This window comes from Hippocampus comes, unplaced genomic scaffold (genome assembly GCF_001891065.2).
Source record: "Hippocampus comes isolate QL1 unplaced genomic scaffold, H_comes_QL1_v1.1 scaffold570, whole genome shotgun sequence".
Classification (NCBI taxonomy): Eukaryota; Metazoa; Chordata; class Actinopteri; order Syngnathiformes; family Syngnathidae; genus Hippocampus; species Hippocampus comes.
The window spans coordinates 298,326-309,437 of NW_017805000.1; the positions used below are offsets into that span (position 1 = coordinate 298,326).

At 42.8% G+C, this 11,112-nt stretch overlaps 1 protein-coding gene, 1 long non-coding RNA gene and 7 other non-coding genes across 10 annotated transcripts; 2 read left to right on the top strand and 7 right to left on the bottom strand.

Annotated features, from left to right (window-relative positions):
- Nucleotides 1-1,148: 1,148 nt before the first annotated feature.
- trnap-agg (transfer RNA proline (anticodon AGG)) lies at nucleotides 1,149-1,220 on the bottom strand. The gene has a single exon. It is a non-coding gene; the product is annotated as a tRNA-Pro (tRNA).
- A 218-nt stretch (nucleotides 1,221-1,438) lies between these two features.
- trnap-ugg (transfer RNA proline (anticodon UGG)) lies at nucleotides 1,439-1,510 on the bottom strand. The gene has a single exon. It is a non-coding gene; the product is annotated as a tRNA-Pro (tRNA).
- A 224-nt stretch (nucleotides 1,511-1,734) lies between these two features.
- On the bottom strand, nucleotides 1,735-1,806 carry trnap-ugg (transfer RNA proline (anticodon UGG)). The gene has a single exon. It is a non-coding gene; the product is annotated as a tRNA-Pro (tRNA).
- A 403-nt stretch (nucleotides 1,807-2,209) lies between these two features.
- LOC109531150 (uncharacterized) lies at nucleotides 2,210-3,655 on the top strand. Its single transcript, XR_002171123.1, has 3 exons — nucleotides 2,210-2,258; nucleotides 2,777-2,934; nucleotides 3,628-3,655. It is a non-coding gene; the product is annotated as an uncharacterized LOC109531150 (long non-coding RNA).
- On the bottom strand, nucleotides 3,061-3,132 carry trnap-agg (transfer RNA proline (anticodon AGG)). Its single transcript has one exon. It is a non-coding gene; the product is annotated as a tRNA-Pro (tRNA).
- A 300-nt stretch (nucleotides 3,656-3,955) lies between the features above and the next one.
- trnap-agg (transfer RNA proline (anticodon AGG)) lies at nucleotides 3,956-4,027 on the bottom strand. The gene has a single exon. It is a non-coding gene; the product is annotated as a tRNA-Pro (tRNA).
- Nucleotides 4,028-4,715: 688 nt separating this feature from the next.
- Nucleotides 4,716-10,118, top strand: setd6 (SET domain containing 6, protein lysine methyltransferase). Of its 2 annotated transcripts, XM_019895256.1 has the most exons (9): nucleotides 4,716-4,829; nucleotides 5,599-5,670; nucleotides 6,046-6,190; nucleotides 6,457-6,598; nucleotides 6,943-7,137; nucleotides 8,488-8,620; nucleotides 8,758-8,938; nucleotides 9,450-9,568; nucleotides 9,662-10,118. In XM_019895256.1, the coding sequence occupies exons 1-9, from the start codon at nucleotides 4,803-4,805 to the stop codon at nucleotides 9,977-9,979; spliced, it is 1,332 nt and encodes a 443-aa protein (XP_019750815.1). In that variant the 5' UTR covers nucleotides 4,716-4,802; the 3' UTR covers nucleotides 9,980-10,118. The 2 variants fall into 2 exon arrangements, with proteins under 2 accessions (XP_019750815.1, XP_019750825.1); XM_019895266.1 differs by lacking the exon at nucleotides 6,943-7,137.
- Nucleotides 6,744-6,815, bottom strand: trnap-agg (transfer RNA proline (anticodon AGG)). Its single transcript has one exon. It is a non-coding gene; the product is annotated as a tRNA-Pro (tRNA).
- On the bottom strand, nucleotides 7,972-8,043 carry trnap-agg (transfer RNA proline (anticodon AGG)). The gene has a single exon. It is a non-coding gene; the product is annotated as a tRNA-Pro (tRNA).
- Nucleotides 10,119-11,112: the final 994 nt, after the last annotated feature.

Sequence of the window (11,112 nt, forward strand, 5' to 3'; positions counted from 1 at the left end):
TTAAATTGAGAATATTAGCATTAAAATTGTATTTGGCGTGTGATGTGAATAAATTAAAACGTGACTTTTAAAAAAATGCAACAAAAAGCCAATATTACTTGTGTTTCTTTTCTTCCCTTGTATACTGATGTCCTAACCGTAGTACAGAGGCTGAACAGGCATATAAAGTTGTCTTATTGCACAAACTTTATTGGCTTCCAACATGACACCCACACAGCGTTGAGAACGCGCCCTGCTAAAACTGTCAATATAGACAAAAAGCCCGCTACCCTGCGCTACAACACAGAACGATCACACTACATTTCCCACATGGCAATTTTTCTTAAAGAGACAGGTAAGGTCTGTAGCACTTAGGTTTGCCACCATCTCCCCATCCATCCATCCATGATATGAACCGCTCTATCCTCACGCGGGTAGCGGGCGTGCGCTGGAGCCTATTCCAACTGGTTGCCAGCCAATCGCAAGGCACACGTAGACAAAACACCAACTATTCACACTCAAAATCACACCATGGGACAATTTAGATGTCCAATTAACCTACCGTGCATATTTTTGAAATGTGGGAGGAAACCAGAATACTGGGAGAACACCCATGTAGGAACAGGGAGAACATGCAAACTCCACACAGGAAGGCCACAGCCCAGAATTAAACCATGGACCTCCCCACTGAGGCAGACGAACCAGTCAACTACCATGTCGCCCACTTTTCCACCAGTTGTTCATCATTAGACCTGCATGTAGTGGAGGAGGCAATTTTTTAAAAATCTGCTGTAGGCAGGGGACACCCTGAACTGGTTGCCAGCCAATCGCAGGGCACACAGAGACAAACAACCATACACGCTCACACCTAGGGAAAATTTTGAGTGCTCAATCAGACCTGCCATGCATGTTTTTGGAATGTGGGAGGAGTACCCGGAGAAAATCCACGCAGGCCCAGGGAGAACCTGTAAATTCCACACAGGGAGGCCGGAGCTGGAATTTAACACAATACCTCTCTGCACTGTGAGAACAATGGGCCACCGGACCACCCCACCTGGCACTCGTGGCTACATATTTTCAGTGGTTTTTGTGATATGACTTACATGAATGACTTTGGTCTAACTTCTGCCATTGATGGCTGAACACTTACCAAACACGCAGAAAAGAGTGGGCTCGTCCGGGATTTGAACCCGGGACCTCTCGCACCCTAAGCGAGAATCATACCCCTAGACCAACGAGCCACAACTTTCTATGGAAGGTCCCCATTAAAAAACATAATCTTGGTAACGTGGCAAAGTAAAACTGTGCCCTGGTGTGGTCGTAAATTGACATTACAGTTTGGAAACACGGATGATCACCGGTCCCGACATTTCGGGGCGCCTTTTTGGCTGTGAAAATTGCAAGGGAGAAGGCGCATTGCCCACAGAAGTGGACAAACTCATTTATATCAAGAAAATTTGGGCTCGTCCGGGATTTGAACCCGGGACCTCTCGCACCCAAAGCGAGAATCATACCCCTAGACCAACGAGCCACATTTTTCGGAATCAAGTCTCTATTAAAAAAATCATAAACTCAGGCACGGAGCTAGTAAAATAGCGCCCTCGGTATGGTCACATGTAGACATTAAAGCTTAGAAACACAGCATATCACAAGTGCAGAGATTTTGAGGTGCCTTTCTTTATTGCTATGAGAATTGGAATGGAGAACGTGTATTGCCCACAGAGATGGACAAACTTATTAATATCAACAAAATTTGGGCTCGTCCGGGATTTGAACCCGGGACCTCTCGCACCCAAAGCGAGAATCATACCCCTAGACCAACGAGCCACATTTAATGCGAAAAACATTTACGTATATAATGACAAGACTATAGCACAACCGTACAAGATGCTTCGTAATATGATGAATTCCATATTAGGCGGTGCGCATTGTCGTTGCAGTAAATCTTAGCGGTATGGGTGCTATTCGGGGACATATAGGTCGTAATCAACATGAGTTCAAATATTGACAAGTTTCTAATGCTGCAAATCATCACACATACTTCTGTCAATTCGCAGCGATTGACTTTAACAAAATGCTGCTTTGCTCTGACGACATTTTGTGTTAGTTTTATCGACCTCGTGTGTCCTCACGGTGTACCTGCTTGTCTTCTTACGGGGTCTTCCGCTTGACAGGATTAATTAAAATCGGAAAATGGTTTCTGAAGCCAAACGACCCAAGATTCGGTTCCGTCGGATCGATTTAGTTGAAGACATACATTGCTGCCCTGCTGAAGCGAGGTAACTCCTGCAACATACGATGTTCCTCCACTGCATCACGGTTCATCGATCGCGTCCACTATTTTGCTCCCTGCAATCATGTTTTTTACTATGGCTGAACAACTTAATCGTAATAGAGTAGAGTTAAATTTTGATGGAAAATGCTGCCTCTCAGTCAAGGTTATATTTTTCAGATGTTTTTTATTCATTTTTGATTGAATGTCAAGATTAATTCAGCATTTAAGAAATGCAGTCCATGCAAACATATTGTTTCATGAAAAATTTGAAGTGATAATGCCACAGATGTGTTTGCATTATTGTTGTTATCTGATTTATGACTTACTGACTTATGTCTACACTTACCACACACTTTAAACATCAACATGAGTTCTTCATGTGGTAAAAGCTTTCGATGGTACCACCAGTAAACAAACTGTCGTTTGACCAAGGCAAAATGATTGAGAAAACAGGGTAAAAGGCTTGAATGATGCCACATGAGCTAAACAGCTTGAAATGGATATTTCCCATTTCCTCCTCAGAGAAGAACTCCCTGTAGAGCACAGAATGGGCGCCCCTCCTGCTGGCTCCGCTGTATGAATACACCACAACGTAGTCCAAATGGATACCATACCTGTCATTATGGACAAACTTCAAGATGCTAGACCACCCCATGTTCTGCTGAGTAAAAAAACACAAGGTAACTGTATGAAATCATAAGTTAAACTGGTTGGACGGTACGCTTCATTTCTGTGCAAAATAAGAGAGATCAATTTCAACTTACAAGGTGTGGCAGAAAAGTTCAAGGCAATTAAGTCAAAAACCAGGGCTCGTCCGGGATTTGAACCCGGGACCTCTCGCACCCTAAGCGAGAATCATACCCCTAGACCAACGAGCCATATGATGCATGATTAAATTTTTTAGGGTCACACATGAAACATGGTGATGTGGCAAGTGAATGCTCCTGGGCCAAACAGCACCCCGGCGTGGTCATAATCAGACACTGCTCTTGGTCCATTCAGGTCCAAAGAGGAGCGAGATTCACAACTGCAGGGAACCGGCATATCAGAGGCGGCGGACCAAGACTTGGTTAAAATCCAGAGGGAATACAGAGATGTGGCCCAGCCCTTTATTTCCAAGCATTCTGACATGTGGAAGACCCACACATACACGCTGGAGCTGTACATGCAATTTGTGGCTTTTGTCATGAGAAATAGGTTGGTCAAACATTGTGATGGTTTTTTTTTAAAGATTATTTTGAACATGAAATTCCTCCCAATCTCCCTCTTCTGTTAATGCATACACAATAGTGAACCCCCGTTATGTATTTTCTACAAACATACAGTTAAATACAAGGCAAAGAGGGAAATTTTTGCCACATTTTTTGTTTCAGTGCAATGTATGTTGCGTGGCTTCTTCTGGTAGTACAACACAGACATTCGGGTGTACATGGAGACGGTCCCAATTTCTCAGTAAGATGTGGGTAAAAGTCCATTCTTCGCAGGGGATAAAGAATGCTTGTCTTTGAGCATTTTTGTTTTTGTCTACCACTTGTCTGAACTATCTGTTACTTAAAGCATTGTTTCCCAACCAGGGGTACATCTAGAGGGGTCCATCTAGGGTAGGGGTGTCAAACTCATTTTTACGCAGGCCACTTTGTAGTGATGGCTTCAATTTACAAAGTGGGTTAGAAAAGTTCCCGGGAATTAAGCAAAAAATGAGGGCTCGTCCGGGATTTGACCCCGGGACCTCTCGCACCCTAAGCGAGAATCATACCCCTAGACCAACGAGCCATATTGTTTTTTGATAATTGTTTTAACATGAAACCTGAAACTTGGTGATGTGGCAGATGAATGCTTCTGCGTCAAACAGCACCCCCGCGTGGTCATACCTAGACACTGCTAATGGTCCACTCAGGTCCAAAGAGGAGCGAGATTCACGACTGCGGGGAACCGGCATCCCCGAGGCGGTGGACAAAGACCTGGTTAACATCCAGAGGGAATAGGTCCAGTGTAATCCGTTGTGTTATGTTCTACTTTTGGAGAATCATCAACACGCATGAGTCTGTGGGTACTCGTGGTATGACAAAACGGTTCGGCGGTACCCAAACCAAAAAAGGTTGGGAAGCACTGGCTTAAAAGGTTATAAATGCCACACAAAAAAGGGATGGTTTCATTTAACTAAAGCATCTTAATATTAATATATTATATCATATTCATGAACCGGCATTGTCGTTGGAGTGAAGCTTATTGGTAGTGGTGATAGCCTGCAAGTAATCATTCAGGGTAGAAATTATACAATTAAACACGGGTTCAAATATTGATAAGTTTCTAACGCTGCAAATAATAACACATGTTTTGTCATCAGCAGATATTCCCGATAACAAAATGCTGCTTTGCTCTGACCACATTTTGTATTCGCTTTATCGACCCCCAGTGTCCACACGGTGTGCCTGCTAGTCTTCGTACGGGGTCTTCTCCTGGCCTTAATGTACTTTAGTTAGCCATGGACCGTGAGGCTGTTCGAATCCACTTTTCCGCTTGACAGGATTCGTTCGGACACTAGAAAATGGCTTGTGAAGCTAAACGACCCAAGGTTCGGTTCCGTCAGATCGATTTAGTTTAAGACAATGAAACGTTGCGGTGCGACGAATGAAAATACGAGTAGATAGCTTTGTAGGTTATACGTGTTGTGGCGATAAATAGCATATTAACTAAATCTTTTCTATCATGCTAGCGTATGGTAGATATATCGGGATAATCTATTTTAAGTAACAGTAAACCATCCGAAATGCATTTTATCTGACATTTAATCAACCACGTCGGAAGCTAACTTCAATCGCGTGCGGGTGCACAGAAGCGTGTCTGCATTTTTTTCTGTGCAAAACTTTATTGTTACCTGCTGGGGTTCAAAGAACCAAATTACGGATTCCAAGTGCACAAAACTTTATTGTCACCCAGTCTGATACAAAAATTAATATATTGAGTATGAGAAAATCAAAACCGTTGATGAAAACATTGCGACGAGTACCGAAATATTAATATTAATATTCATTAATTAATGAATATTAATCGAAATATATTTAAAGTGATTATTTTGTCTTGTGATAGAGAGAGCAAAAAGTGCCCCTCCAGAGTGTTTTTTGTTTAATATTTTTTAGCTCTCTATCTATTTATCTATCCATCCATCTGAACCGTTTTGGTTACATAATCCCCGACGAAGTGGTAAATTTACCTCAGTAATGTTGTTTTGAGTTCAATGCTCTTTTCAATGAGCTGTCATGACTCCGACTGTATATTATATTTATGGTATACATGCCATTTGAGGGGTTTGCAACACAGTTTTGGTTCTTTCTATTGTGCAGGTGGACAACGATGCTTCCCTGCAGAACTTCCTCCGGTGGTGCGATTGCGTCAACCTAGTGCTGAGCAAGAAAGTACGTGCTCTCAAGAGCAGAATCCTTTCTTATGTCTGTCAGATCAGTGTGTCCCCAACAGTGATTGAGCTAAAACACACATTTTACATTATTAAAAAAAAAAATAACGGTGCACTCCCAAACAAAAGTGTCACAGAAAGTAGATATGTTCCTTCTGCAATCCAGCGGAACATTATTGATTTGATCTGCCTGTCATAATAGGTCACTGGTGTTGATCTTTGAACAAAGATGGAAAGTAAATATTGTAGTCCTGGAACGTGAGTAATTTTTGGACCATTGAAGTGAAATGGAATACTTTCCTGCGGCACATAGGGCGATCTCGAAACGGAATACTGGTTGAGGAGAACTGTTGGATCATTTCAATTGTCGATTCAGGTCCAAGTGTGTAAGGGAGGCGTGGTGGCCGACTACGGGATGGTAGCTCAGGAAGACATCGGGGAAGGCGAGGTGTTGTTCACCATCCCCAGATCAGCTCTTCTTCACCAGGGCACGACACACGTTGCAGCCCTGCTGGAGCAAGGTAACTACTGCAACATACAGTGTTTCTCTGCTGTATCAATTGCCCCCACCATTTTGAAGATTTTCCTGTTATCTTTTTTTTTTTGGACTAGAACAAAGTATTTGTATATACATTTTAATTTATTGTTTCATTCTTAATTGTCATGGGAAAATGACCTTGAAAAAAAAAACAGCTTGAAAGGGAGACCCAACGGTGGTCGCAGTTGACTGTATTCTGATCAATTTCCGAAGTCAAGCCCAATTTTAAAGCCCCCGTTTCCTCCTCAGAGAAGGACTCCCTGGAGAGCACATCAGGGTGGGTGCCGCTCCTGCTGGCTCTGCTGTATGAATACACCACAACACAGTCCAAATGGAAACCATACCTGTCATTATGGACGGACTTCAAGATGCTAGACCACCCCATGTTCTGGTGGGTAAAGAAACACAAGTTAACTGGATGAAATCATAAGTTAAATCAGTTGGATAAGACACCTAATTTCTGTGCAAATAAGAGAGATCAATTTCAACTTACAAAGTGTGGCAGAAAATTTCAAGGGAATTAAGTAAAAAAATCAGGGCTCGTCCGGGATTTGAACCCGGGACCTCTCGCACCCTAAGCGAGAATCATACCCCTAGACCAACGAGCCACACAATGCACTTGGGTAACTTTCTGGGTGTGAGATCAAACTTGTTGATGTGGCAAGTGAATGCTCCTTCTTGGTTAAACAGCACCCCCGTTTGGTTATAACTAGACACTGCTAATGGTGCATTCAGGTCCAAAGAGGAGCGAGATTCATTACTGCGGGGAACCGGCATTCCAGAGGCGGTGGACAAAGACCTGGTTAACATCAAGAGGGAATACAGAGATGTAGTCCGACCCTTTATTTCCAAGCATCCTGACATGTGGAACACCCGCACGCACACTCTGGAGCTGTACACGCAGCTTGTGGCTTTTGTCATGGCGTACAGGTTGGTCAAACATTGTTTTTTGTGCTTGTACTGTATTGAACATAAAATTCCACCCCTTCTTCCTCTTCTGTTAATGCATACACTATAGTGAACCCCCGTTATGTATTTTCTACAAACATACAGTTCAATAGAAGGCAAAGAATGAAGTTTTTGCCACATTTTCTGCTTCAGTGCAATGGATCTTGTGCAGCTTCGTCTGTTATGGGTGCTGTGGTCATCTGGGGGCAGTATAACACAAATATTCAGCTATACGTGAAGACGGTCTCAACTTCTCAGTAAGACGCAGTAATAGTCCATTATTTTCAGGGGATAAAAAATGCGTGACTTTGAGCATTTTAAGCACTTAATATTACTTAAAGCATTGTTTCCCAACCAGGGGTACCTCTAGGGCAGGGGTGTCAAAACTATTTTTTGTCACAGGCCACTTTGTAGCTACGGCTTCCCTCAGAGGGCTGTTTATGATGGTCAAACTAATTACATTTTTAATTGTCTCAATTTACTTTTACATATACACAGTGACTCTCTGTGTGCCCTGTGATTGGCTGGCAACCGGTTCAGGCTGTCCCCCGCCCACTGCCCGAAGACAGCTGGGATAGGCTCCAGCACCCCCCCCGTGACCCTTGTGAGGATGAAGCGGATTGGAAAATGAATGAATGAATGAATGAATGAATGCATGCTTGAATGCATGCATATACACAGTGAACTGTTGTTAACTGTTTGAAATCATAAGTTAAACCGGTTGGACAGAACGCCTCATTTCTGTGCATCTCAGAGTGATCTATTTTATTTAACATGGTGTGTCAGAAAAGTTCAAGGGAAATAAGTCAAAAGTCAGGGCTCGTCCGGGATTTGAACCCGGGACCTCTCGCACCCTAAGCGAGAATCATACCCCTAGACCAACGAGCCATATGATACATTGTACATTTTTTAGGGTTAGAAATGAAACATGGTGATGTGGCAAGTGAATACTCCTTGTAGGTCAAACAGCGCCTCCGCGTGGTCATAACGAGACACTGCTAATGGTCCATTCAGCTCCAAAGAGGAACGAGATTCACTCCTGTGAGGAACCGGCATACCAGAGGCGGTGGACAAAGACCTGATTAACTTCCAGAGAGAATACAGAGATGATGTCCGGTGTAATCTGTTGTTTTATGTTCTGGTTTAAAGAGTTCTAAAACTCCAATGCAATATAGCCTGTCTATGGCGTTTCACATTGTTCGTTAGCATTAAGTTAAACGGACTTTACAGTGTAGAGCTATCTGGTTGTTTTAAATACACAATGTGTGAATTCTGTTTTATGTTGAGTTTGACAGTAAACCGAAATAAAGGCCTTTTCCTCTCTTTTTGTAGTTTCCAAGAGCCGCAAGAAGAGGATGATGATGAAGATGATGAGGAGGACCCACCCAATCCACCCATGATGGTTCCCATGGCCGATATGCTCAACCATGTGTCCAAACACAATGCCAATCTGGAGTTCACGCCAGTAACTAAATGTTTGTTTAAAGGACACCCTATGTACTTTTTGAAACATTTTCTAGGTGTCTTACGATATCTCTGACATGCCTTTGTCAACTGCCGCTGAAAAATTTTGCTTATGACCTCTGCCCCCCGACTCCCCAGGATTCTTTGAAGATGGTATGCGTGCGCCCCATCAAAAAAGGCGAGGAGGTGTTCAACACATACGGGCAGATGGCCAATTGGCAGCTGCTGCACATGTACGGCTTCACCCAGACGCACTCCGACAACGATGCCGACACCGCCGACATCCCCGTCATCAACCTGTACAAAGCAGCCACAAAAGGTTCATCTCTTTATGATAATTCCGAGAGCAAATATAGTGATCCCTTGTTCATCGCTGCTTATGTGAATTCAAAAACCATTCTTAATAGGTGTTTTTTTTTTTTTGCGTGATTGTGTGTTGTTCAACCAAACCAATTAATAACGAAAGGCCGCTAGCTTCCTGCTAATATACAATGCAAAACACCAAAGACAGGCTAACGGAAACTAACATATATGTGACGGTAAATATCTCAGTTGGTCTTGGGGGACCTTCTGTGCCTCTTTCTCTTGATCTTGATTTTGTAATTGCACTGTATCTCTTTCAACAGAGCTCAGTGCTGCCAGGCATGTTGTGGCACAACATGGTACAACACCACAATTCAAAATTCGGACTTGGCTTACCTGGATGTATACTGTAATGACCGATAAAAAAACAATTTACTAAAAATCCGCACTATAGTAGAAACACGAACAATGAGCCGCAATTTCGCAGGGGAAAGACTGTATCACAAAATAATCTTTTCGCTTTACAGAGCCGGATGGGGATCAACAGCTGTTGGCAGAGATGTGGGAGCTGCTCAGGGATAAAGAAGCGTTTGTTTTCGGCAAAGACAGCTGCTTCACTCACACGGAGCTACACAGTGTGCTCAAGGTTATGCATCATTCATGCCCAAATCATTTTTTAAACTCTAAATTAATACCATAGAAGAACATACGCATTGATATGTGGTGTGGATGGTTTCAGGTGTTGTGCATGTCCAGGGAAGAGTTCTTGGAGTTCAAAAACAATGACGGATGGGAGGACGACGAGGATGAGGATGAGACGATTTTTCAGGTCTTCTCCAACGATGGGCTCTTGGAATTAAAGAGCAAGTGGAGGCGGCTCATCCACGAAGCGGCACGTTTGACCGTGATGGGCTACCCCAACCTGGATGAGGACCGGGTCCTGATGGAGGACCAGGCTTCGCTAGAGAGACTAAGCCGCAGGCAGAGAAATGCACTTAAGGTCCGATATGGACAGAAAAGCATCCTGGACAAAGTCATGGAGCTCACAAAGTCATGAACGTGGAACTCTTTCTTTCCTTCATCAATTAAAGTTTCATCCCAATGTATATGTAGGTTACTTGATACAGTTTTACACCTGCCACATGCTGAAAACCTGTTTCGTTATTAAAGCCATTTTAAAGAACAGTGGACCCACACATACTCGCTCAGCACTCATGGATTTGCTAATTTTCTTTTTCAAGGGTTCCATCCCCTCATTTTTTTGGGGAAAACATTGAATATGAATTCATTTTTTGAAGAATTTGGGGTATCAAAAAAAAAAAAAAAAAATCCCCAATGCATTTCAATGGGTCTTAATCGTACAGATTTTCGTTCCTCGTGGACTAGCCTGTTCCCGATCCCCCGCGAATGGTGGGTGTCCACTGCAATTGCAAGTGTTTACAAAACAGTTAATCATAAAACGTACATGATATGCTGTATATTTGCATATGCCTTTGAGAGCTGGAGGCCTGATGGGGTCGCATTAGCCAATCAGCCGTGGCTGACAGTAGCTCCCGAGTGAGTGTTGTTTTACTATTCTCGCATTCCATAAGCAGCTCAAAAGTACTGACAACTGGGGCTTTTCTTTCCCACACGCGAGTACATTACACTACGTAGCTATACTAGATCACCCCCAATCCCCATAGTAGTATTTTATAGACAAAATGTCACTAAGACACATTACAATCCTGATTTGCAGTCTGAATGCTTTATTAACTGTATGTACGCATACTGCAATTAAGTAGCAAGAACTAAAGGCAAACTAGAAAGGACTACAAAATACACATGGACCAATACATTTACAAAACATTCAAAATGTTACAAAATGGGCTGTATTGGTCCTTCTGTTGTTCTTCAATTTGAATCTTTGTACAAATTGTCAACATATAAGGTCAACCATTTTCACTTTGCACAATTTTACAAGAACCAGGGAGAGAGACGTGTCCGTACCACCCGTCAGTAAACCATCAGTAAAGCATCTCCATCCGACACCACAAACACGAGCCCCTCCCCCGGGAGTTGAAATTACATCTTCGGGTCCATTTAAGGACAGGAAAAAAAAATTAAAATAAAGCAAAAGTTTTTTTCTTCAATTATTTTTAGCTTTCAGCCTCAGAGCAAACAAGGTGAAGGGCAAAAAGGATTTGTGAG